Here is a 26148-nt window from a genome sequence, read left to right on the forward strand (position 1 = left end):
TGGCTGCGGTTGTTGTAAGTCGCACCTCGTAAGAAAGCGTCGTTGATCTGATTGTATCTCCGTGTCTTCTCCTTTACGCCGTTCGATTCTTTCTTGGCTTGAAACAGGATGACCAAGACAAGTTCGCTTGCTAAGCATGCAGGTGGAGTACATACAAGATTGCCGATCTATTCTTGGGAATATCAATCTAGATCCAGATCTCATTGGCGTAGATTGGATAGTGGAGAACACTTGATTACGGGAAATAGAAACCACATTCGATTGAATTTACTTTGCTAAGGTCTAGACTACCCCTTGGCCTGTCTTTTCTTCGCCTCCCATTGAAACCCCGTCCATCGTTCACCCTGCTCACTGTGGCTCTCAATTCCCAAATCTAGCAAATCAATTATCCTAGTCACACTCTGCTCCACCATCTCTTGTATATTTTTCGGCCGGGTATAGAATGCCATCACAGGAGGAAATAAAACAGCACCAGCATGTGTCAACCGCAGCATATTTTCTAAATGGATGGAACTCAAGGGAGTCTCTCTCGCCACAAGCACAAGTCTTCTTCGTTCCTTGAGGGTTACGCTAGCTGCGCGAGTGATGAGATCATCATCGTATCCCATTCGGATACCGGCCAGAGTCTTCATGCTGCATGGGACGACAATCATGCCGTCTGTTCGGAAGGAGCCTGAGGATATAGAGGCGGAGACGTCGCGCGGTGCGTAGGTTGTATGGGCAAGCGATTGCAGGTAACTAGGTGTGTTGTGAGGTGGATCTAGTTCATATTTCAAGGTGGCAGCTCCCCATTTGGACATTATTAGATGGGATTCGACATCTAGCCGACGGAGGTTCTCGAGGAGGCTGACTGCCAGCGGTGCTCCGGTTGCCCCTGTTACCGCAATGATTATGCGTTTGCGCACGGTGGAGATTGACATGGTAAATAGTACCAGAGTACTCTTCAGAGAAATATTCCAAAAGAAGTGTGCATGGGCGAGTAAGAAAACAGTATACGATTCCTGGGTAGCATATGATTTTTTATATGTAAGATGAAATAGATCAAGTGATAGCCCTTGATGAGTTGTGCCCCGCTGCCGACCTCCAGGCTGAGTACGGTGAATATGCTAGAGACTAACTGAACCGGTTCGAGCTTATCCTGATACAAAAATGTCCTACTAATTAGCGGCTGAGTCGGAGAGAAGCTAAGGTGCCACTCTTTCGTAAGCTCCCTGAGACACGGCATTTAGTTATCTTTATTTAAGACTGAGTCATCTCTTACAAATGTACTCCAATCCAAAATCCTTTGCGGCATGATCATGTTTTGACCTCTTCTAATAGCACAAGATTATGATTGGGTCATAAACATTCGTGTATGTATGCTTCCCCTCTTACTTTGAACATGTCTGAACCTTGCTCGAAGCAATGTAAGCTTCCCCATAATGCCCTCGGAGCTGAGGAATCTGCTAGTTCTCTACCGTAAATGAGTTTCTGATGCTGGGCCCTCATGTGCTCTGCATCCTAGTCTTCAAGGCCCTTATGAGAGTGCTACACGTGATAGCAGAACCTACGTCCTGCGCTTTAGCTTTAGGATGTACTCTATCCTCCTTCGTCGAGTATCGAGACGGGAAGCGCTTAATGCGGCATAGAAACAGTCCACAAATATAATGCTATTGCCTGCAACAGATAGTACATAATGCGTACTCCAATCTAATTGCTTGAATATTGTGAATGCATATACAATTTCAGTCATTGGTGGGAAGGGCATCCAGCGGGGCATTATGTGGATTGAAATAGATTAATAGCGGGTTATAATATGATATAAGATTAAGTATCATGCCATACATGACTCTCCGGATGGCCTATTGTATTCTAATGGAATATAAATACCTCGGTATTCAGATGAGCAAAACTATTCTCTTTCATCAGGAGCGTACCGATGAATTCAAACCTCCTTACCCGGGCCCATCTTGTTGCCAGGTACCTCAAAGTCAACCCGAGTTCCCAGCTTGCAAGGCCCATGGCAAGCAAAGCAATCCATAATTTCCCCTTCGCTCGTTCGAAGGCCGCAGAACCCCCTGCTGAGTTTGCTGCTCTTCGATCTGCTTGCCCCATCAGCCGTGTCAAGCTTTGGGATGGAAGCGAGCCGTGGCTCGTTGTCAAGCACGAGGATGTATGCAATGTCCTGACTGACAGCAGGCTTTCAAAAATGTGTTGTCCCCGGTCTTAGCTCTTGAATGCTAAAGCTCATATCATACCAGGAGCGTCAGCGCCCTGGATATCCGGAAATGACACCAGGAGGTAAGGCTGCTGCGAAGAATCGTCCGACTTTCGTGGATATGGATCCCCCGGATCACATGCGACAAAGGTAGTGTTTCACCCAATGGCAAGTTGCTATACATATCCTATTGAAGTATGCTGAAATCGGCAATAGAAGCATGGTTGCAAAATTTTTCAACCGCGAACACGTCAACAGCTTGAAGCCATTCATCACAGCAACAGTGGACTCGTTTCTCGATAAGCTGGTTAAGAAGGGGTGTGACTTGCCTGTTGATTTCATTGAGCACTTTACTCTACCAATCCCAACATTGGTATGTCGTGGCCCTTTTCCTTGCTCTCTATCCCAGCCTGTTTGTCAAGCATTCGGCTAAATTTTGTTTAGGTCATTAACCATATTCTTGGTATTCCAGTTGAAGACGTTGCCTACTTGACCGAAAGGAACGCCGTTCGCAGCAATGGTAGTTCCACTGCAGCTGCAGCCCAGGATGCTAATCGGTTAGTCTTCGAGTCCCATATCATTCGGAATGCAAATTAAGAGATAACTCGACGCCTAGGGATCTCTTAGACTACTTGGCAAGGCTGGTAGACAAGCGAGCCACTAATCCTACAGACGATCTCATCAGTACACTCATCATGGAACAGGTAGGACGAAGCCAGATATCGTTGAATATTATCTATGTACTCGGCTAAGTGCGGCAGTTGATACCCGGCCATCTTGAGAAACTCGACGTCATCCAAATTGCTTTCCTACTGCTCGTAGCGGGAAATGCAACCATAGTCAATATGATCAACTTGGTAAGCCAGATTCAAACTGAAATTCATGAAGCCTGAGATTGATTAAACATGCCAATCTGGTAGGGCGTCGTGACGCTCCTCGAGAACCCAGCCCAGCTGGATGATCTCAAGAAGGATCCGTCACTTGCACCAGCATTTGTGGAAGAGCTTTATCGGTATCACACTGCCTCGGCACTTGCTACTCGACGAGTCGCGAAGGTCGACATTACCTTAAGAGACCAAGTAAGGCGCTTCTAATTGGCCAGTGTCCGGGGCTGGCAAGGCATCTAACATGACGTATTGTTTTCAGATAATCAAAGCAGGCGAGGGTATTATTGCCTCGAACCAGTCTGCTAATCGTGACGAAGAAGTCTTTCCCGATCCGGATACCTTCAACCTGCACAGGAAGATTGACTCGGTGAAGAACCTCGCTTTTGGGTTCGGAGACCATCGCTGTGTAGCTGAGGCGCTTGCTCGGGCCGAATTAGAAGCAGTATTTGGTGAGTAGGAAAGCGATGAAAGAAGACAGTAGGATATGCTAATGTGCCATATAGCCTCTCTCTTCCAGAAGCTCCCGAATCTGAAGCTCGCGATTTCTCACAATGAGATCAAATATTCAGCTCCGCACAGAGATGTTGGAATCGTCGAGTTGCCGGTTGTTTGGTGATTGATTTAGTACTATCTTATTCTCCAGATCGAATATAGGAAAATTGCCAATGCAGTAGTTTGTGAATGGTGAAGCCATTTTTTCCGGTATGACAGTCTCACTTCATGTTCCTCATGAAATTATTCATTATAATAGCTGTATAATCCTTAGGTTTCCATTGCACAAGATCATACCAATGCAGTGCAACCTTTCTAGGGTCGACGCAGACTAGTGATAGACTGGCAAAATGCTGAGGCTGTAGCTGCTGCAGGCCGAAATAAAAACGCCATCAATCGTACTTAAGGGGGAGATTAGGTAGGTCTGAAGCGTAAGACATTAGAGAAAGCAAGAAAAAGTGCAAAATAAGACTTAACAGTATTTGATTTGACCCAATTAAGGGGTTGGTCTTATACCCATATCAACTTGAAGAAAGGTACTGACAGATCGACAAGACTTTTTATTTCTAAGACCAGTCACGGATACTTGTCTCCCAAGATATGTCTAAAGCTGGTCAACTTGGATAGCGACAATCTTCGCACCCTCAGTAATTGTCCCGTTGACGGGTGCTGCCAGTGCTCCCGATGTAGCGACATAGAGGATTTTGTCGTTTTCTCCAAACAACGCACTTGTAGCACCGGCGACGGTGAGCTGGGTTTTCGCCCCAATGATTTTCTCGACGAGCCCGTCGCGATTCAGCTTTGTGACAATGTTCTCGAAATTTCCCGTCACGTAGATATCCCCGGTCGCAGTATCATACGTAAAGTCGTCACCCCAGACGCCAGTTGCCAAGGTAGTATAGGGACCGATCGCGCGTCCGTTGACGGGGTCGATCTTCACTCGACTGAGGGTCTCCTTCAGGCTGTTGGTGTAGTACAAAAATGTTTCCCTGTCGATCGTTACTGTGTGGATACCATTCAAGCCCAAGTTGGTCCCAGCTGGTGGCTTCATGGTCTCGTCCTGGTGAATAACTTTGTAGTCACCAGTTTCGGGGTTCAGTCGATATACCGTGCCCTCCCAGCTATCTCCAATGAGAAGGGTGCCAGTGTGCTTGTTCAAGACGGTTAATCCATTCAAGAATCCCGCCTCGGGGATATCCGAGATCTTCTTGGCAGAGACACGGTCGGAACGAGCACCAGAGAACCATACGTCCCAGACGGAGTAGCTTCCTGCGGAAGGCTCCTTTGTTTCGAGGCTGAAGTTCCCAACGACAACTGCGAAGTGATTCTTCTTGAACTCTGCGATTCCTAGGGCGCCAGTAACACCGGGGAAGGATCGAATGAGCTTCGCTGATGGCGTTCCGGCGCCAGGGCCACACCGAGATTTGGGGTTGGTAATTTGGTAGATGGCAGGGATGTCGAGTCTGGTCGCGAGGATGCTGTTGAAAGGACCCGTCTCGAGGTTTTCAAGCCACGCGCCATGAGGAAATTGGTAGAGGGTTGAAATAGAATTCTTCAGCTCGCCCACGCTGAGGGCGACGAAGGAAAAGGCCAGCAAGGAGCCAAGTATTTTCGAGACCATTGTGCTTCTTCGGATGTGTTTGATGATAGGAAAGAAAGAAAAAGAGGACCTGGCTATTGAAGGAGGGACCGTATTGGATTCCTAAGGAAGCAGCATCTCTTATATAGAAGCTCGGGTACAGAGACGTCAGTCATGCTTCGCATACAGATCCATAAACATGAGATCCGCTATTCAACTGAGCTTCCATCTCCAAGCTTACCAAACCAGCTACTAACCATCCGTCAGCATCGGGTACAAGAGGCTGACGACCGAATATTGGGCACTATATTGCAGGAAAATATAATCCTTCAGATCTCTGTCTCGGGTCGATCTGAGACAATTGATCATGATCTTGCTCGTAATCCGAGACTGGCGACTTGGCTGCCGTGTTGTAGCCGACCTTCCATTCGATGGCGGCGCAGAGGAGGGTCAACAGGAACCAAATGGCTTATTAAATTTTCACTAATGCTGCATAATTCTGGCCCATCGGTTTGGTGGACTTCGTGATAACGGTTTGTTCGAGCCAACCGCTCGCAATCTGTAGTGAACCCCGAAGCCCACCTCTCCTTAGAGAACACGCAACGACTATGTACCTACACGGGAGAGACATTAAGAGGTACCGATTATTACCATGGCTCCTGGCCCCTGGTCCGTTTCCAGGAAATTTACCATGGCCTTGGATCCGTCATCTGCGTGCTCAAGGTTGGTCCCAAAATTTGGGTACGGAGAGTCCAAGAGAGACCACGACTTCTACTGAACGTGGCGTCGGGACTGGTCAACCGCTTACTGTTCAGCTTTGCTTGACGTGAGATACTGGCATATTCGTGAACTATGGCTGCTTCTCCTCTTATTTATTACTATTATCTGGACCTTCAACTCTTTTCCCTGCTATTTATTGAATCCCTGAACTCTCCACTTGACTGTGCCTGGCCACCAGGACTTCCCATCCTTCATCATCAAGGATGTAGTAAAAATTGAGCCAAGTGTGTTAAGTCAAACGTGTGGAGCTTCCCTATTCCGAGCTGAGTACTTTGAATTTCTCCAGGTCTTGGTAAGTTTGCCTCGCGCACATCATATTTGCCCAGCACAACATCGTCTAATCTACCACCCGACAGCATGCATTATGCCGTCGAAGGGGCAAATCACGAATCGCATTGCCTACGGTCAATTTCCGAATGGCGATCTACGGACCAACGATTTTCAACAGACGCATTAGGTATCTAGACCACTCTGGCTGGACCCTTCACGGTCGCGTCCTATTCCATCCCTGTCGCCCCCACCGTATTAACCGTTGTCAATGACCGGAGCTCTTAGCAAAGTCACATTGTCCGAAGGGCCTCCAATATGACGATTTATTCAAGCTCATTGTCGGCAATCACGTCGAACTTCTATCACTTGTGGAAATAGCCTTTTGGCCTTTGGCACAGCCAAGGCCCTAGTCGGCTATTTTTGGTACCTGCAATTGAGACATGCTTCTTCTTTCTGCTTCTTTCTTCTTCGTCGAACCTATCGTCGCAGGCTTTCTTATCCTTTTTATGACAATCTCATGGCGACTCAGGCCATGCGGAGAGATCATGGGCCGTTGATAGTTCGACTCCACCAGATCCACTGTAGCATGGAACGTTACCTGGTTCCGCGCTCTGGATAAAGTGGCGACGTTTGTCACAAGCCATGTAAAGTTTGGCCCCCAACTTTGAGCCACTCAGTCTGCAGGGCAAATCCTAATTAAGTTAATGGTCTTCGTTGGCTGTGGCATGCATGTAGTCCCTTCTACAGAAGGTCATGTCTTATCAACGATCACAGTCCTAGAGTTGCCGCTACTTTAGAAGAACTATTTCGAGATCCTCCTAATATCGTTCCCGTTGTTAACAAAGGGCGACCTGGAAATCCCAATACTATCACTGCCCTCTTTTCCGTAATCGCTCCCCAGTCAGAATCCGTCTTATCTGAGCCGCCCTCTGGGTTTCCTTCCTCGGAGATTTCTAAAGTCCCGTTGCGTCCTGGACCCTCGAAAGAAGAGCGCGGCTTCATGTTTGTTGATTTTCAGGCTGACGTGTCTCAAGCCATTGGAGTCGGGAGGCAGAAAAAGGCCTTCCTTTCCAAACTTGCTCATCAGAGAAGGAAGCAAGAGTCCATAAATAGGCTGAAATACTCTCGACCCTTTTCGAACAACGTCTCGCAGGAGGGGAATCCACCCCAGCGGACAGCCCCTTCGGAGGCCAACTCAATGCAGGTCCCAACGAAGCGTGGAATATGTTCATTAACAAGATACGTCGGCCAAGGTTATGTGGATCCATTTGACACTTATTCAGTGCCCATGACGGATGCCATGAACATGTATTTCTATCATTGTACGTGATTCAGTAATGGTAGCCGGTGGTAAAAGAAAATCCTAAATGCCTTAATAGACAGAGTTCGGGTCGTCTCCTCTGCGTATCCTCTCGATGCTGCTCGGATGAGTATTTTCTGGTCGCGGAACGCAGTCGTTTCGCCCGCTTTGCTCCAGACATTCCTCTTCCTGGCTGCCACGCATAAAGCGGCTCTGGAGTCTAATAAAGGGGTCTCGTCCCAGGTTACTCAAAAGTCTTTCAGAGATTCCATCCGTTTCCGGGTTAATGCCATCAGAACCTTGAACGACCTTCTCCAGGATCCCACAACAGCGGCAGCAGAATCTACCATAATGCTTGTGGGTGCAATTATGTCATTCGAGGTATGTGTGTTATTCTCGTTGATAAGACTGTCCTAGACTTTGCTAATGATTATTTGGTCTAGGCACTCAATGCAGAGTTCAAGTCACTGCAGGCTCATATGGAAGGCCTAAAAACACTTATAAGATTGAAAGGCGGGTTGCATGCATTGAATCATATGACGCTGTCAAAAATATACCAGTACAATGCCCTTCTCATTTCCGTGTCAGTACATCTCAACTGACTCTTAACAGCAGCGACGTGGCCTGTGCGGCTCTGCAGAATTCAAGGCCAAGCTTCCCGATGTTGCCTAGATTTCGTAGCGGGATCCTGCAGGAAGCAAGAATGTTCCACAGAGGCGTTAGCGACTTTGGATCTGGGATCCCTGCTGCTCTAACCTCTCTCGGCACTCGTTTTGCCAGGACTTCCTGGTATTCCGAGCTAGATTCATCCATGAAATACACTATCGACGTATGCCAACGGCTCCTTTTGCACCTTGAGATGGCAACTATAATACCCAATGTTGTCATGCCCACAGACAATGACCTCTACCTTCTTTTCCAACATCATCTCCTTTCCCTCCACTACCCCATTCGAAAAAATGATTTGAATGAGCCAATTCGTCGAACGCTCTTCATATACTTATTCCTGTTTGTCTCGTACTTCCAGAGCTTCCCAATTATGCAGCACCTGGTTGATGCGCTCAGAGAAAGCATAGTCCTTAGGCTTCCATATTTGGAGGTTACCGCTCCCGACTTACTATTCTGGATTCTCTTCATTGGAGGCATGGCGTCGCAGGGATACAGCTCCCATCCATGGTTTGTGGTTCATACTAGGGCCATGGCGGCTCGTCTTGACCTGGAGCAATGGGACAAGGCCCGACCTGTGCTCATGGAGTTTTTCTACACTGGTCAACCTGGACAGAAGGGGGCGGAGGACTTGTGGAATGAGGTGCTGGCCCCTTCATACCCTTATATAGCTCCCAAACCTGCGTTGGCGGCTCTCGAAATCCATCGGACGAATTGAAGTTCAAATCTTATTCATTGACCCATGCGAGTATCTACATCGTTGCTTGTGGCTACTTGGGCGGAATTTATTGGCTTCCCTATTTACTAGGTAGGTGATGGTATGAAATATCGTGTATGTCTTATTTTCGGTCTTCAGATATGGTGGCTACTGGGCTCTTCAAGGGCACCATATCTATAACCCTCTGCTTACCGGATCGTAAACCTAGCTTGGCTCTGTAGCGATCGCGTCAAGTACGAGCATAATTCAAAGATTCTGAGGAAGGGCAGGCAAGAAAATGACATAGAAATTGGAAAAGTCGCTGAGGGTTATCTAGTTAGTTTCTATAGATTAGCATAGGTAACGCCTAGGTCTGTATCAAACAGTCCATCAAGTCATCCACTTCTAGTGGGTCGAATTTGAAAGTGTTGCACTAGCTAATTCTTCAAGGTAGCCCTGGACGTCGTCAAAAGGGAACTCATCCTCAGGCAAAGCCGCCGCTGAATGCGCACCCTGAAGTCGTTGGAGGACAGCAAATATCATGCGCCATTGCTGACGCAGATTTTTGACCTCGACTCTGAGGACGACGTTCTCCTTGACAAGCCGCGTGACATCGCTGGCCGTCTGAGTGTACTGTTTTAACAAGATTTGGTACTCGTTGCGGAGATCCTCGGCGTTTTTCTGCAGAAGCTTCTTCTGCTGCTCTTTGCGTTCGCGAAACCTGCGTTGAGCTTCTCTGTTTTGGACTCGGCGTTTGGCCTTGCACAGATAACATTAGCATTTGAATAGACTTGCAAGGGATAGGTTACATACAGTCTTGGGTCCACTCGCTTCAGTATCTATCGAAGAAGTTGTAGGAGAACTAGTAGGACTGGCTGTTGTTCTGCTAGGCGGCATACCCCCTGTCCCCTGGTGCCCTTGAAAGGTCATATAATTACCCTTCGCCGCCCAGTCAGCATTAAGAGGACGACGAAGACGTATATGGGTGGGTTTGGAACGCTACCAGTCCGCAGATCAGGCCCAGTGGCAAGGAAGGGTGGTCCGTTTCGGGTATGGACGGTGAGGGTCCTGGGATGGTAGTGGGACAGCGTAAAGTCAAATGAGGTTGATACTCCATTCTTGCATCCACCGCTGCTTCTCGACGACAAAAATCAAGGAAATGATGACTGATGATGGAATGTTGATGCCTATCCACTCGCGAGGATATACCCAGCGGTTATATACTACGTGGATTGTTATACGGATCAACGGTTAAGATATATTGTTTACCGTGAAGCTTTTGGCCAAGATCACTTGCTATAACGGGATTTCTGCCCCAGGAGCCGAGGACTGTGCCACCTGCCAATCAGAGATAACTGTGGCGGCCCTGTATTTGGTATAGCTTCTCTCCTGAGGGTCGCAGAACTCCGAGGGTCCTCGAAATGCTTACTAGGGTCTCGTTGAATACTTAATTACTTGGGAAGGTCCAACAGACTCTTATCGAGGCACCTCGTCTCTTGCCTTGTGTTTCAGCTGGTCGTGGTTCTTTTCGAGCTTGCTGGTGGTTGTGTCTCAGTGGGATTCGTATACTCCCACTAGCTCGCCTGACACGTATCTTACGTTACTCCTTCACATGACAGTGGCCCCTCAGATAAGGGGAATGAGCCGAGTAGGTCCTCATTTTTCAGCAGTCTTCTGTCTTCTCATATTCTGGGTCGTGGCTAAAGGATGCAGTTAGCCTGCCACTTAGGTCCTAGGACTCCCCTGGTAATCCTGGGTCATCACATCAGGCGCCCATTTCACAGAGATTGCCCTTCGAGCTGTCCAACCACAATGTAGCAGCGGGGCGTTACTCCCGAGAAGCAATTTTTAAGTGATATCAGCTAGATCTTGTAGCTAACTTGAATAGGAAATTGGTAACAGCCGATCCTGATGCTGGAGGGAGAATCATCCGCCTCTCCAGTCCGCTTCTTCCTGCATCCCCGGTCTTTGCATATGTCGTCGCTTATATAATATCTAGTTTGATCGGAGTTAGTCCGTAGGCTTTTGGTCTGTTGGCTTGAGGAGGGCCTTGTTGGGCTTGGGCTAGAAATCAAAAAATGTACGACTTCACGTTATAGTCAGGAACCTGCACGGCTCTAGAAAAAATTGGGAAAAATGCAACACTACATACTACATTGAAGGATGAAACCTACAGAGTGGCACAGGGAGCCTGACACTAGGACCTCTTCGGCTAACGAGTACATACGTGTTCTGAGATACTAAGAAGGACATGGTGTAGGTACCATGATATAGGGGAAAAAAAATTGAATCGTTTTCAAACCCGAATGTTAAGGCAGGTACTTGAAAAAATCTAGTAAACAGCATATGGGATCTAAATCACAACTTCAAGCTTAAATCGCCTCGTCTTTTCCATCCAGCCGTCTTCAAATGTGTAAAGCCCTCGTCCAGACGACGTTTTGCAGAATCTTTATACTTGGCCGCGTACAAATTGGGATCTAAATTCCTGGTTCAGGTTTCCCAGGGTATGATTGGCTTCATCCACGCTGATATACGGTAGGAGATCCTTCATAGTTCTGTTTCCCTCCGGTATTTGGCAACAATGCACGGCGATCTCAGGAGCTACCAACTTCTCCCATTGAGGTAGCTTACCCGCCTCGAGATCCTCGATTGCACGGCTGTAGGCAAGAGCCGCCTCTTCTTCAACGTAGCCGACGAATCAATGACAGGTCCGAGGCGATATAAGATATGAGAGGAAGAAGCCGTTGAAGAAGACACCCTGTGCCCCGAGGACAAGTTATTGCATAAGCCAGTCTTGGCCAGCTTCAAGAAAGTAAGCAGATGCGTCCGCTCGTTGTACGCTTCCATCAGAAGAGTTTCAATCCTGAGATTACATTTAGCTCTACCTTACAAGTATAAAATCAGAAACTCACCAGTCATTATCCCTCTTCAAAGGCCCACCGTGCCTGGGACACCGACAACACTCTCAAGGAAGATGGATCGGGTAAGCCACTTCTTCTCGGTCATCTGAATCTTGGCGTGACGTTTGTGGCCTGGAACAGGGGGTCTATATCGAGATACCAGATCCCTCCCTGGCGCAACACCCTAACGCAACCAAGAGCCACGCGGTCAGCCCAGCTTTTGGCGTCGCGATGGCCAACAGCGGCGGCACGCATCAGTTCTTCTGTGTACCTGGTTGCGTCGCGTTATTAGGAAAAGCATGATATGGGTAAAAGAATATGGCCGAGGTCGTAGCTAGACTTACACCGGATGAACCCATGCTGTCTCCACAGTTTAATATGGGTTGCTGTCCGCAAGGGAAGAAAACGTTCGACTTGTCAGGAAGCGCTGAGCAATTAACCGGCTGATGTCTATTGGAAGACCACGTGGGATACAATGGATAGCCTTTCTCCGTGCATATAGAAGGAGATAGGGCTTGGAATTGCACCGACTGCCCGTGCGGGTGTTGCTATTGCCGAATTCATATCGAGAAAGGCGAGTCGGTTTTCAAATCGTAGCGATTCGATAGGTACCTGATGATCATAGTTTCAAATGGCGTATAAATTTCGGTCAGCCTTGAAATCAAACACACCTAACTTGAGAAAAAGATCATACGATGCGGAGAGACAATTGTTTAGTAAAGACCATATCCTCAACTCGTCAATTCTGGCGAATGAACCGTTGAGCAAGCTTTAATTCCAAAGCTGAGAACTCGGCTGATTATCATACTAGGAAGATATGAGACAAGCGACCTGAGCTTTTCCTTGGCTGAAATTAAGCCAATCGAGAACAAGGCTCGACTCCTGCTTACTCGCTGATGTAACTTTAGAACAGCTCTGCTGACGAAAGCTCTTAGTCAAATGGGTTATTATCCGAGACGGCTGATGGTACGTATCCCTGGAACCCATTCGAGACCCTGGTGGTAAATGACTGCAACGTTCTAGATTCACGCCTTTAATCTATCCACGTATGAGACGTTCCGAAAAGGAACCGCGAGAGAAGAGCTCGCTTTGCTTCGTAGATGGTCGTCGTCACCATGACAGTGTCTCCATTTGTTCCCTCATCGAGGGGTCCGGCATGTCCTGGCAGATGCACGCGAACAGAAAATGCACTTGGGCGACATCGAAAGAAGAAATACTATTTGCGCGAATTATCAGAACTATGACTTCAAATATGGTACGGTAAAGCTATTCAGATCTTTCAAACACCCAGCGATCACGTCCTTGTCCTTTAAATGGAACACCAAGCTCCAAAAGTTTGACAAAAGCATCAGTGAATTCCTGAAAGAAGACATCGCTGTCTCTCGCATATCTTTCGACGTGTGGCTTGAATTCCGCGTCTTCAATGAGAGCCATATCAGTCGGTAGCATCATGAGGGTCTTCGTAGTTTTGTCGGTATATTGAAGAGGCCCATCCCATTCTCGTTTCAGCCACTCCTCTTCAACCAACAATCGGAAGAACTCGTTCGTAAACACTGTCGGGCTAAAGTCCCAGGGCCCTTCATATCCCGTCCGGTCTGTGTGCGCACGTCCAAGAGCATGAGCACCGCTGAGCGCCACAATCTCGCGATCGTTGAAGCCCATGCGGTAGAATATAGCTCGAAGGTGCGGTGGGCCCTTGGAAGCGATTGGCAAACGGCCGTCTGGTGGGCAAGCTGTGCTGTCGGCGTCTTGTCGTCCTGGCCTCCATGGTATCGTTGGCCCCCCTAGTTCTTGCACTGCTGCGACACCGGCCAACGTCCAGAGATCGGAATAGGTGATCCACGGGAACATCTCTGTCGCTAGTCTCAGTACACGTTTCTTAATAGTATATTGAACTGACACTTACTCCTGACCGGCTCCAGAAATTCTCGCGCATGAACCAAGCCCAGGTTTGCGCCGTGGTCGGATTCCGGCGCGAACCTCATCGTTGCCCCGTTACTCCCTCCCGTTCCGGTCGTTTTATCATAGGTACCACTGGTATGCCACGAAAGACGTAGTAGAACCTGTTGAGAGAATTTCAAATTGTTAGACCCAAGTAGCTTTGGATTATCCTGTTTTCATGACAACGTAATACGGAGTTACTCACAGGTCCATAACTCCCATCATCATACTCATCCATCTCAATCAACAGCCGGGCGATCTCATTGTAGACATTTTGGTAATCTTCCTTGGACGGAACGAAGATAGTTTGAATACCGCCGAACTTTTCTTCACTCATGAAGAGAAAGGCACTGGTGCCGGCCAAGGCAACACCAGCACCAAGAAGAGCCCATTTTGAGTGTGGACTCGACGCAGAAGATGGCGCGATGGTGAAGCCGCGCTTGAAAATATAGGCTTTTGTTTGAGTAAAGACAAAACCAGCCTGATTATGCAGGCATAGTCTGAAGTGAAGCCCACTGGGCGAGAAACCCAGTGGCCGCAAAACAGTTCTTCGAGGTAGCAACATATCCTTGATCTCAGGAAAACAGCGACAGACACGAAGTAAGGGTGCAGAACAGGCAATAAATTGATGGAGAGAAACAATCTATATACTCTACTTAATGTCGGGATAACAGGCCATACCCTACAGATGTCCACCTTTTCTCGTCAGGCCAGGAGAAATAGACAAAGGAGTAGTAAAGAGTGTGACAGTCACCTCATCCTCCGTCACAAGTCTTGGGATAGACAGTCTAGACCCTGCAATCATGGGTAGCTGGGAGAGACAGGGAGTCGAAAGGGTCAAGGCTACTGGGCAGAGTAGAAAACTAAATTCTCGAACGTAGTTTATGTCAGCCTCATCCTTGCTTACGGTAAGCTAATTAAATGCAATAGTTAACTACGGCAGTGGCTTGATTTTACTAAGCATTCAACACCGTAATCTTTAGTCATTGATGCAAAATATTCCTTCATAGCAGGTAGCTGCCATGCCCGTGATAGTACATCGCTCAATGGGATGGTCCACCCTGTTGTGTGCATCGTATCTCCAGCAATCAAGGTTCTTGTTAACAATCTTGAGGTTGGTCGACAGCTCAGCTCACACCCGAAGAAAAGTATATAAAGGACATATATTCCTGCATTTGAGAGCCTCTACTTTTAAGATCGTACAATTCAGACATTTTTGGACCAGTCACTACAACAAGATGGTCCTACAAATTCCACGTATCCTTTCCCAGGCGGTCCCTCGTACTCGCAGGAGCTCCATCATACCCACCTGGGCCAGCGCTAGGCGATCGTTCTCTGCTGAATTCTCCCCTCAAACCTACGCCCCAGACGCGCAGTATAGCTCAAATCATGTTTCGAAACTCCTTAAAACCTCTATCCTCTCTGAATTCTCCGAGCAGGAAGCCAAAGCTCGAATTGAGTTGGCTGCCTGTTATCGGCTCTTTGGGCTGAAGGGTTGGAACGAGAACATTTACGGCCATTTAACCGCCAAAGTCCACGAAAACGACGGCTCGGAGTCTTTCCTCATCAATCCTTTCGGCCTTCTTTACGGCGAAATCACCGCCAGTAGTCTGATTAAAGTCGGTGCGGACGGATCAGTCAAGCACCCTGGAGTTACAGGCGGCTTGTTCGGTATCAATGACGCGGGTTTCGTTATTCACAGTGCAATCCACAGGGCCCGACCCGATCTGCAGAGTGTCATGCACTGCCACTACCCCTCCGCTGCTGGTGTCTCATCCCTTAAGCAGGGCTTCCTCGAGCTCGCCCAGACCAGTCACCAAGTCGGACCGATTGCGTATCACGACTACCAGGGTGTGGTTGTCGATCGCAATGAACAAGAGAGCTTAGCAGAGGACATGGGCGATAAGAACATCATGTTCTTGCGCAACCACGGCGTTATTACCGCTGGCGCTTCTATTGGAGCTGCCTGGTACCTTATGTACCAGCTCCTTGCGGCCACTGACATTCAGTCCCATGCCTCTGCTTGTGCTTTGGGAGACGCGGATAATCTAAACATGCCCAGTGACAGGACCGTGAACAAGACCTACGAGGTGATGCATAAGAAGGGCTTCTCTGGTGCTGCCTATGGACTCAAGGAGTTGTCTGCCTATATACGCCTGCTGGACAAGCTTGATGACTCCTACCGCACTTGATCTTGGTGTTATGTAGTTGATCAGGGCGACCCGAAGGGTAGTAGCGCAGTGATAGTGGAAATATCATGTTTATTTTTCTCCTCTTTTTGACTGTATGCCTTTCATATTTATGCCTCAGGCTCCAGTAGGCGGATATAGGATCCGCAATGTCTGAAGTAGAGATCACGATAAGTCTAAATTATCATTGTAGTTGGGAGGCGTATTTTCCCGTATATATTACAGCTGACGTGGTTCAAATATGCCTTACATCCGATCACCCTCCACCATCAACTATCATAGGTGAGCTGCCATTACAATTTCCATCCATACAGCACCCCACGATTGTTCGTTTTAGGGTTAGAAGATGTTATGATTGGGCAAATGTATCGACCATGGCTGGTGTCCCTCTGCACGATTTCGTAGTCTCCTCGAGAACGGACTCCAGTTTATCTGCCTTTACCCGGACCGCGTGAATAGCCCCTTGCTTGCTGCCCGGGCAATTCCTAAATAATCAGGACGTTGCTCAAAGGCGTTGCTTAGCGTTGACTCCATACCGCCTGGATGGACTAGGAGCATTGGCCGCCGAGGTGCATTCCATCTTATCGCGGGGTTTAGTAATGTTGTCACAAGGATGGGAGAGGGTCTTCGACCTCTAATTGTTGAGCACGATCGTGAGAATTGGAATGCGATAGCGCTGGGAAATTGAGTAGACACTACAGTGATACTAAAAGAAAGGTTCCATCTCCAACATTTCTTAGGTAGAATATGTTTGACAATAAACAACAGAGTGATTGTTGCTACACCTGGTTAACAGCTCGCGAGCCTAAACAAAGAAGGCGTCTATATCGGGAGTCATGGGTTCAGGTCAACACCTAATAATAATCCTCGCCCTTAGAGAGGGCTGTCACCGACCCCTTGGACCCGAACGCCGCATGCCTATGCTGCAGATTCGCGGCCTTGACGTACCTTCGAGGAGGAGAGGCAACCCTCTTGTCCGCATGGGCCAACAAAAGCTCCCGCGTGCGAGGAAAACTTAGACAAGACAGGGCACACCGCGCAGGCCAGAAACAAAAAGCCTGAGCGCATGCGACTCATTTACTGCCCGATGAGGACGAACACTTGATTGAACTGGAGGAAAAGCAAAGTCTCCCGTGGAATCGGATCGTGAAGCATTTTCCAGGGAGGACAAAGGGTGCTCCTCAGGTTCGCTATAGTACGAAGCTTAAGGACCGAGGAACTAGAAGTCTCAGGCGAGGTCGGTGTGGAAGGGTTACATGTCCAGCGGCTGCGGCTGCGGCTCCGCAAGAGGCGTGTGGCCTAATCTCTAGGTCTCGAACGCCGAGGAGGAAGGAGTCGAATCAGTCTCACCGACAAGACGATGGATATTAAATAAGTAGTGGCGAGAAATAGGCAAATTGACACCAGTGTCAAATACTTCGGCCTCTGTGACACGAGCCTATTCTTCGCGAAAAGAGTGCATTCTGCAGCGAATACTGAGACTGGAGAGGAGAGGGAAGGAAGAAGTGCTGGAGGGTCTTGGAATACGACGCCCGCAGGAGGTGAGTCTAATATTATAAGGTCATTGCTATTAGTGTCACCATCGACAATACAATGCAGGCGGCTGGGATTTGGAAGAAGGATTCTTTGAGAACGGTCTCCCAGCTGATTTTGTGTGGCCCGGCGACGTGGGTCCCATGCATACGGATTGACTCACCTTTTTAGGAATTGACATTAAGGACTACTGAACCTGGAGGGACGATGCCGGAACTAGCCCTACCAGCTGGTGCTCGGTTTACATGAATGACGGAGAGCCGTATTTCAATGCTGAGGAATGGGGCGACTATTGCTACCATACCTGGGATGGTTCGGATCCAAATTGGAAAACTCTGCTATTTTACTTTTGGCATCAGTGAGCGTGATCGAGTAGCTGCTGTAAAGTGACTCTGGTGGCATAGGTCGACAATGTGACAATGCGCGCTGGACGCTTTTGAAAGCTGAAGGGCAAGTAGGCTAGTTTAACTTTGCCTTGGAATTCGTGACGTGTTTTAATCTTCTCCATTGGTGCGAAGGCTATGCCTAGTTCCTTTGTAAACTTTTATAGGCGATGATCAAGTGTTATTGTTGCAATTTATGCGTAGCTTCTTGCTTACACGGCATAGTCGACATGATGGAAATCAGAGGATATGAGCGCTGTGCAGACTCATTTCAGCCTCCATCCTGAATCAAGTATCGCGAGGCTATGGCTCGAATTCAATCAATTTTCATCCAATCACTTATATCTGGTAACAAACAAAACACCAGCAATTAGCATAAGGGAACCCCGTACGTTCCGTCTCACAAACCCATTTCCTAATCCGAACAGAGTCCAATGGCATGGGTTACTTCAAATAATCGAAAATATCCCTCCTGTTCATCTCGATGACAAACTCCTTCACGCCTGCCTTTTCAACTTCAACAATCTTCCCGCCCTCGATTTCGATTCGGTATTTTCCATCCTCAAGGAGTCGTCAGTCTTAAAATTGACAATGTATCTGAAGATGTATTACCTACCTCGAAGCCTTTGACAGTACCAATAGTGGACTCTCCACTGTCAGTAGAGAATGTAACAGATGTTCCTCTGTGTTCTGGTTATGGAAATGCGCAAAAATACATGACAGGTTGGGGAACATACTCAGCAAAGGGCATTATGGCTAATGGTGTGCCACAAATGGGTAAGTGAGTAAAACTTGGATCGCTGTGGGAGAAAGCCTTGGAATACTACGGGAAAGTTCGACCGAAAATATTGGATATTATCATGTCAGAGTCGCACAGGGGAAAGACTTCCATTATTTAGTGTTCAGTTCCTCCCCCCCAATGTTTCGCTGGTGGCAAGCTGAAAATCGCAAATGGGTGGGCTACTCTGAGGGGTCTCTTTGTGGGGCCACGTCACTTGAGCTTGATGCAGACAAAGAGGATCTAGAGCAATAGGTTCATGAGTGGTAGGAGAGAAAGTTCCAGGTAGATTTGAGAGCTTAAACGGACGGAAAAGTCCAAGCGGATAGAAAGGTCCACGTACTTTTATTGATTTTCGACACCAAAGTATCGCTATATTTGTCAATAGGAATCGAGGTGTCCCTCAGCGAGCGTGATCCATCAGCAAGAGTTGTCCCCTTTATCGCTATGGACTTGAATGACTTTAATCAGAAACTCCAGCATAAGGAGATCGTCAGCCACACACAGAACAGCGGAATTGATAGTGGTGAACTTAGTGATCATTACTTCTTTGCTCGTGCTCCTATTCTGGTGCTTGACACGTCTGTTAAACAATATGGGGTTCAGTTGAACAGTTCTTTTCCCACCCCCTGAGTAGTAGACGACATAATAAGCGATTAGATGTCAATTCAACAGCATATTTTACAGTATCTTAGCTCCAAGCAAGTCGCACTTATTTAATCCCTGCTATAAGCAATCAAGTCTTACCATTAAGTTCATTCCTTAAATTAATCTCTCATCAAGACGGTTTTTCTTTCTCATCTCAGGTCTTAGAATCCTAGTCTGTTGACTTAAACCAGAATCCTTTACCTTTCATACAAAGTTCGTGTTGAATCTCTTCGGTAGGGGAGATATATAGCACGACATCTAGGGAACATGATTTACATGTTTCTTTAACCCTATTGGAGATCTTTCGCTTCGATCGATTTCTGTTATCCCTTATCCCAATTGGGTGACCTGAGAGAGCAGGGCAGCAGGAGAACAAGTATTCCGAAGCGATTAAGATGAATTAATGGACAGAAGAGGTAGTGTGTTACGGGGACCAACGTCAAGCAGCTAGCTGAGGGCGGCCGCGTCAGTCAGAATCCTCGGGCAATGACAGCCAAGGGAACCCCACAAGGAATAGACGCCCACTCCTCCCAAGCTCAGTCGGCAGCCATAAGCACTGATCCGATAAGGGAGTGGCGTCAACAAATCAGTACCCGGGAAGAAGTTCCGGCTCAACCCGAGTATGCTGGAGTGAGAGCCTTAAAAATCGCAGGGCAGGGTAGTGTTGCACGGGAGGCAGGTTAAAATGAATGATGTGTTCGGTTTCTTGCTCAGATGCTGGACTGAGATGCTTGTTACAGTTGTCTAATTAGAACTGCGTGGATAGACCAAATACCACCTCGTCGATCCTCTCGATTACGGTGAAGTTGCTAGGATCCTTTAGAATTGATCCCTGAAGGGGCCTGCCTAGAGGCAACGGCTCTCAACGCTCACTTCGACCTATTTCAACAAGATCCTTCGCAAGCTGAAACGCCATTGCGATATTTGCACGCTCACTGATACCCGTAAGTTGCTTGATGACCCATTGGCGATTTTGCTGACTGATAGCAGGAGATTTACCGACTGTATACAGATTCCAGATCAGCATATACCCACCCGACACGTTGGGTTCTTGGGGTCTATCAGCATCAGGGACTGATACAAGCCCTAGGCCCTGTGGAACGCTGGCCAGTATCTCCGCTCCTCGTCTTAAAATAATCTGCATTGTATACCGGAGCTTTGATTGAAGCTTCAGGTGGCCCTCAGCGGGATAAGCCGGCTCCTCGGTGAGCATCTTGTTTATGAGCCAGCAAATAATCTCGCAAACGATGATTTCAACCATTCGAGAGTTGTTCCAGAGCCTTATTGCCCACGATGTCTTGTATAGGTCATATTGGCCATTACAAGAAATGAAGGTCGCGCTCCCACGGGGTTCCCTGATTGTTATGTACGGTTCTTGCGTAGTAAGGATATCAAGAATATATTGAAAATCACTCTGAATCGCGATCGATTCTTCTAGGAAGTCCGACCAGGACGTGGGTATCAGTAAAGACTTGTCATCATGCTTCTTTGTGACGCCCGCGAGAAGGGTTGCGCACCGCGTGGCGAGCACTCCGAGTAACCAGAATGCATCCGAACGGTCGGTATACTTGGTCGCCTCTTCCTGCAGCTCCCGCAAGTCGTCTGGAAACGGCTGTACGGTCTGAATACAAGCAGCTGACATATCTGCGCGCACCTGGTTGAACATCAGGATGGCAGGCCTACGGGCAAATTGAGATTTGCCGCGGGCAACCACCAACGCTGCAGCTCCTTTGACATGTCGAACCCAAGACTCAAAATTGGAGATGTGCTCGAAAACTCCCAGCGATATCACCGACATCAAGGTGCTGTCTTTGACGGACTCCACCGGGGATGCTAACGCCTGGTTCACAAGGCGGATCGCCTCTGAGTATTTGGCGCGCGCACGAAGGACCAGCTCGGGCTTGTGAGAGGCCAACGCGACGAGGCCCACGGCCGCCATACTGGCAACGAGGGCCGGGTGCTCTGCATCGGCAGAATAGACCGTCGGGATATAGTTCAGATATCCGCGTGAAGGGGAAAGACCACCCGCGACAAAGTCCCGGAGGAAATAATTGACACCTATCTCCTCGAGACTGGGATTCAAACCTCGGGTAGGTGGAATTAACGGAATAGCCTTAGTCGAGAGCCCATTCGTTTCTCGTGTCTTACTGGACCGTTTGATGGTGTGGTTTGTCTGGTCACGGAAGATTAAATCCCATTCATCGCGGTATCCAAGGCAAATTTCGCGCGTGCGAATGCATTGACCACACTGGGGAACCTCCTTGTCGCACTGGGTCACCGTGTTAGTGCTAGTGTTATTAGAATGGTAAAGGAAGACCCACGCGTCGTTTCACAACTCGGCAGTTCTCGCAACTTCTGGATGTTCTTGCGCGAGGTGCCTTGAGATTTGGCATATTGAAGCATCCGTCGACAAGGCGATCAATGATGATGATGAGACTACGAAGAGGAAAGGGAGGCTGGTGTTTGAAGACTGTTGCTCATCGACAGTGTTGACGTGAGCTGAAGTCAGTTGGATTAACCTCGGAAACAAGCTACACAAATCACCATACACGCTCTTGGCGGCCCGGGAGTGACCGTGGGCCCAAATGACACCCAACGGCCCCCACCTGTTACGCTCCAAAGCTGCGCCATGCTGACCAGCAAGAGAAGATCTGCACCTCTTTACCTAGATGGGCATCCTACGTGACTGCTTGGCCACAGCCACTTAGGCTGGAAATTGAGTACTATGAGTGGCTACTGATCCCCGACTGCTACTCATGCACGCTAGTCTTCTTTGGGTATCTCAGATGCTGACCAGTCAACACGCGAATTTGGAGATGCCAACAATATCGCAAAGCTGAGTTGTGGTGAAAATCAGCCTTGGTGACCCTATGGAGGCAAAATAAGCTCAATTCATGATCCTTGACTCCCCATTCAAAGGTACCTCCACCCCAGAGCAACCCACAAATTCAATCGCCGATCCAGATAATGTGAGAATTAAGGGAAAATGCTAGTCGCGTTGGTATTTGTCTAGGGAAGGTCCCCGCCTATACAACGACCACAGGCCTTTATCCCTTTCTTAGTATCTTCCTTCACAATAATAAGTCCGAAAGCTGGTTTACTCGACCTGTATTGATAACCATACAATTTTTATGCTATTGTTGAAGAAACCTCGGAAGGTTTTGTGTAAAGTAGAGTTCGGAAACCATCATTTTAATGGCCATGATGCATGCAATTCCATCCAGTCAATGCCAGATGCTGAAACAACGAGAGTCTAATAGCCAGGAGGACAACTTGACCACGGCACAAAAGCACATTACAGTCTAGTTGTAACAGCTGTAGGAACTACGTAGTTTTCACAGTTAGCCGTATTCCCAGCAATGGTCCCTGGACTAAATCCAGGGAAATAAAGAGAACAACTTACTCCGAAACACCCTGCCAGCCGACACATTTCCAGCAATCAAAGAAATGATCTGGATCATACTTTTTCTTGATTCGAAGCAATTCCGGATAATTTGATCCAAAGAACGTCTCCTGCCACTCTGGTTCCAAGTAATGGCCTTCATTCAGGTAGCAGCCCCCACCTGGGGTAAGCTCCTTCATGGGCTCGACCGTATCCAGCCATGTTTCCAAAAGTTCTGCCTCGGTTAAGTTGCTGAGCTGCTCCGTCCATCCACCGGTCATGAGAACATGCCAAAGAGCCGAGCGCCAGGCGGGATTAACACTTGTCGCATCCCCGTTTCGGTGGTTCACCGGGGTGGTCATGATGACCTGGGAGACGGAAGTTTCGGGAAGTAGCTTATTGCTAAGGCGAATGCCGTCGAGGACGGCCTGGACGAGTTCGGTTACGGTGTGGCGGGTTTCGAATAAGGATTCTGGCATTAGCCGACCTGCGACGACTCCGAAGATGCCGCCTGGGGTTAGTCTGGCAGCAATCTTGTTGGTGACCTGGAGGAACTCGGTGTATTTGGGGTAGGTGGTGTAGGTGCTCTCGCCGACTCGGATACTGGGGTTGTTCGTCACGAAGGAGGCAAATTCACTGGTGAGAGATTTCAGGGCTGTTTCGTTGTTGGACGGCAAGACGAGGTAAATCTCGGCTTTAGTCGGCCCGTAGTACGCATGTCCTGAAATGTTGTGGTGGGACCAGACCGGTTGGTTCGTCGCGTGCTGGGTAAGAAGTTGTTCCAGGGCCGGGTAATTGGCCGTCTCATTGCCACGGAGCGTGAAGTTGGCCTCGAGCTGATACACATTGATATTAACGGCTGGGTGGAGTTGGAACCGGTAGCTTGTGAGAATTGCGAAGGTGCCTCCGCCTCCACCTCGCATGGCCCAAAAGAGCTCGGGTTCATTGCATTGGTTGATGGTGCGGAATTGGCCATCTGCTGTCACAACGTCGAACTCGACCGCATTATCCACCATTAGACCGTACGAAGGACCAAAAATACCGTGACCACCTCCTTGACCAAACCCGCCCGCCAGGCCCACCGATCCTTCATTTCCGCCAGTCACATCCATGTTGAACTCCTGGAAATAGGTGTAGACATCCGACGCTTGAGCACCAGCTCCTATCTCCCCGATATGTTGACCGTTCGAAAACGGACAGTTCGATGCAACAAAATCCGCATGATACTTCATCGTGTTCATGCGGTGAGTCCAGATCGCAAGAGTGTTGGGACTGGTCGAGCGGCCAAAGTAGTCATGTCCAGTGTTCTTAACGCTGACTCTGAGATGATGCTTTCGGGCAAACTTGACAGCGGCGACCACATGTTGAGGTTCAGAAGCATCGACATACAATGACGACAACCGGCCGAGGTGGCAGTCGTCTGAGAGGGATTTGAACGGTCTGACCGCATTCAGTGCGCATGTTTCGGTATGGCAAACTTCCCAGTTGAGGGATGTCGCTGCGCCGTATACATCGGTTCGTACCTGGTTTGTTGTGTAGTTGTCTGCGGCGACCACACAAGCTGAAGGGTCGTAGTATGGAGAACTATAATAGCAGGTTGCGGCGTAGGGCATTGTGCGGTGCAATCTGCCAGACAGACTGCTATTAAAGCTCGCCCATTCTTTCGCCGACGGCCAAGAAGATTGTCCAGTGTGACTGTTGTACTCCGAAGGTGTCGCTGATGTGGTGAAGATTAGGCTCAATAGGGCCACCAATACGGGTGCGGCATTCGCTAGACAACAAGATATGTGCACCATCGCTCGGGGTTTGACCGTTACAATTAGAAGTATGTAGGAAAGGAAGAAATTGCTGCCGCGTCATGAAGAGCTCGCTGTCGGCTGTCACCCATCATTTATAGCCACTCAGGTGATGTATTGGACGACAAAGCAGAGATACCTAACATCTCCCAAAGTGGTTTGCCCGTCGACATGTCCCCTTTCATTGGCCGAGCATCCTACATGCCCTAAAAGCACTAGCGCTGGCGCCGGAGCGCTCCATGCGGTTAGTAAATGAGTTTGAATCTCACTGTGGCTGTGGGGTATATGGCAACATCGCACCTACCCGAAGAGAACTAGCCCAGGCTTTTACTTCAGTTACTTTGGCTCTCGGGAGATGAAATCGGAAGTCCGCCTTGAAGTTCGCCTTGAACGCCCAACTGGCCCCCTATCGGGCCCCACCTGGGCAGTTACACCTATGCAATGGACGAGGAGGTGTTGGAGGAGTTCCCGACGGGCTTCTCTCGTAATTTCAGCTCCTGAATGACGGCACACGCGCTAATCCTGTTGCGGTAAACTAGATGCTGGTCCACTCACCATCTCAATACCAGTAGGGCTGTAATCTCCATGACCTCGATATCGACTTTACCATGTTCTAATCCCAAGGACGTATAAGGGAGCAGCTGTTCCCTTGTTCGATGGAGACATCAAACAGTGTTGTCTCCAGTCTAACATACTTGTCCATATACCTATTGTTCTTCTTCTTCTACTACTACTACTACTACTATAACTTCTACTATTTCTACCACTACAGCACCGCCATGGGAAAGATCACCTACCGCGACGGCATTGCAATCCTCCAGCTCATCATATTCCCCATCATCCTCGTTGCTGCCATTTTCATCTGGAAGCGATCAGGCTGGAGGGTTGGCAGCAAGATCTGGCGATATCCTGTCACACTCTCGCTCATTCGAATTGCTGGCAGTATTTCTTCGTTGCTCTCGATCAATAACGACTCGTACAACATCAGAGTGGCTGAGGCAGTATGTCAGTTGATCGGTCTAGCCCCTTTGCTGCTAACCTTTATCGGACTGCTGCGTCAAATGTAAGCTGGCGACCGCGGAAGTTCTCCCTCCCACCAAAACGCAGACTAACAGTTGTGCTCTCAGTGATGTGGAGGAAAAAATGCCGCCCAGGCCGATGAAACTAGTGACGTTAATCACCTTCATTGGCCTTATTCTTGGTATCGCAGGTGTCAGTTCCGGTGGTTATCCACCCGGCAAACTCGCCAAGGCCGCCATGGGCATCTTCCTCGCCGTCTTCGTGCTTTTCCTCGTACTGAGTGTCTGGTTATTCTTGGAACTCAGCGGTTCATTGCGACGATTCCAGAAGAAGCTCTTTATCGCCATTGTCCTGTCTACCCCCTTCTTGGTGGCCCGGCTGATCTACTCGGCCCTCGGCGATTACACTTCTCTGGATACTTTCTCTCTGGATGGAAATCCAACCGTCTATCTATGCATGGCGGTGCTGGAAGAAATCATTGCCTTGGCAGTCACCATGGTCTTGGGTATATTGGCTGTGTTGGAGCCGGACTTTGTCAAAATCACTCCTCAATCCCGGGAGGACCCGGAACAGAAGCCCGAGGGGGTGAATTTCTAATTTCAGGGGAATGCGGTGTCGCTCGATAATATAAATCCTAAATCCGCGCGGTGTTGGAGGACGGCGAAAACATCCCAAATCGCAGAGTGTGGTCATTAAATCTGAACTTATTG

General features: G+C 48.6%; 11 protein-coding genes across 11 annotated transcripts; 4 read left to right on the plus strand and 7 right to left on the minus strand.

Moving 5' to 3' along the window:
- Nucleotides 1–287: 287 nt before the first annotated feature.
- Aud_006796 (UbiX family flavin prenyltransferase) lies at nt 288–920 on the minus strand (the record flags this gene model as incomplete). Its single annotated transcript, XM_043291693.1, has 1 exon — nt 288–920. One exon carries the CDS (start codon nt 918–920, stop codon nt 288–290), a length of 633 nt encoding a protein of 210 aa, XP_043147628.1.
- A 1079-nt stretch (nt 921–1999) lies between these two features.
- Nucleotides 2000–3700, plus strand: Aud_006797 (cytochrome P450; the record flags this gene model as incomplete). The annotated part of the gene is made up of 9 exons (XM_043291694.1): nt 2000–2152; nt 2241–2347; nt 2414–2570; nt 2642–2754; nt 2814–2901; nt 2959–3054; nt 3118–3276; nt 3344–3533; nt 3588–3700. 9 exons carry the CDS (start codon nt 2000–2002, stop codon nt 3698–3700), a joined length of 1176 nt encoding a protein of 391 aa, XP_043147629.1.
- Nucleotides 3701–4180: 480 nt separating this feature from the next.
- On the minus strand, nt 4181–5197 carry Aud_006798 (uncharacterized protein; the record flags this gene model as incomplete). The annotated part of the gene is made up of 1 exon (XM_043291695.1): nt 4181–5197. The coding sequence occupies one exon, from the start codon at nt 5195–5197 to the stop codon at nt 4181–4183; it is 1017 nt and encodes a 338-aa protein (XP_043147630.1).
- Nucleotides 5198–7493: 2296 nt separating this feature from the next.
- Aud_006799 (uncharacterized protein) lies at nt 7494–8889 on the plus strand (the record flags this gene model as incomplete). The annotated part of the gene is made up of 4 exons (XM_043291696.1): nt 7494–7527; nt 7585–7886; nt 7949–8088; nt 8118–8889. 4 exons carry the CDS (start codon nt 7494–7496, stop codon nt 8887–8889), a joined length of 1248 nt encoding a protein of 415 aa, XP_043147631.1.
- Nucleotides 8890–9273: 384 nt separating this feature from the next.
- On the minus strand, nt 9274–9798 carry Aud_006800 (uncharacterized protein; the record flags this gene model as incomplete). The annotated part of the gene is made up of 2 exons (XM_043291697.1): nt 9274–9627; nt 9682–9798. 2 exons carry the CDS (start codon nt 9796–9798, stop codon nt 9274–9276), a joined length of 471 nt encoding a protein of 156 aa, XP_043147632.1.
- A 3236-nt stretch (nt 9799–13034) lies between these two features.
- On the minus strand, nt 13035–14274 carry Aud_006801 (peroxidase; the record flags this gene model as incomplete). The annotated part of the gene is made up of 3 exons (XM_043291698.1): nt 13035–13621; nt 13675–13831; nt 13915–14274. The coding sequence occupies 3 exons, from the start codon at nt 14272–14274 to the stop codon at nt 13035–13037; spliced, it is 1104 nt and encodes a 367-aa protein (XP_043147633.1).
- Nucleotides 14275–14947: 673 nt separating this feature from the next.
- Nucleotides 14948–15901, plus strand: Aud_006802 (uncharacterized protein; the record flags this gene model as incomplete). Its single annotated transcript, XM_043291699.1, has 1 exon — nt 14948–15901. One exon carries the CDS (start codon nt 14948–14950, stop codon nt 15899–15901), a length of 954 nt encoding a protein of 317 aa, XP_043147634.1.
- A 2357-nt stretch (nt 15902–18258) lies between these two features.
- On the minus strand, nt 18259–18467 carry Aud_006803 (uncharacterized protein; the record flags this gene model as incomplete). The annotated part of the gene is made up of 2 exons (XM_043291700.1): nt 18259–18375; nt 18431–18467. Coding segments are annotated over 2 exons (154 nt in total), but the record flags the coding sequence as incomplete, so codon positions are not given.
- Nucleotides 18468–20102: 1635 nt separating this feature from the next.
- Nucleotides 20103–21633, minus strand: Aud_006804 (Zn(II)2Cys6 transcription factor domain-containing protein; the record flags this gene model as incomplete). The annotated part of the gene is made up of 2 exons (XM_043291701.1): nt 20103–21509; nt 21562–21633. The coding sequence occupies 2 exons, from the start codon at nt 21631–21633 to the stop codon at nt 20103–20105; spliced, it is 1479 nt and encodes a 492-aa protein (XP_043147636.1).
- Nucleotides 21634–22639: 1006 nt separating this feature from the next.
- On the minus strand, nt 22640–24235 carry Aud_006805 (uncharacterized protein; the record flags this gene model as incomplete). Its single annotated transcript, XM_043291702.1, has 1 exon — nt 22640–24235. One exon carries the CDS (start codon nt 24233–24235, stop codon nt 22640–22642), a length of 1596 nt encoding a protein of 531 aa, XP_043147637.1.
- A 962-nt stretch (nt 24236–25197) lies between these two features.
- Nucleotides 25198–26035, plus strand: Aud_006806 (uncharacterized protein; the record flags this gene model as incomplete). Its single annotated transcript, XM_043291703.1, has 2 exons — nt 25198–25419; nt 25487–26035. The coding sequence occupies 2 exons, from the start codon at nt 25198–25200 to the stop codon at nt 26033–26035; spliced, it is 771 nt and encodes a 256-aa protein (XP_043147638.1).
- Between the last annotated feature and the right edge of the window lie 113 nt (nt 26036–26148).

Source organism: Aspergillus udagawae (genome assembly GCF_001078395.1).
Source record: "Aspergillus udagawae IFM 46973 DNA, scaffold_4, whole genome shotgun sequence".
Classification (NCBI taxonomy): Eukaryota; Fungi; Ascomycota; class Eurotiomycetes; order Eurotiales; family Aspergillaceae; genus Aspergillus; species Aspergillus udagawae.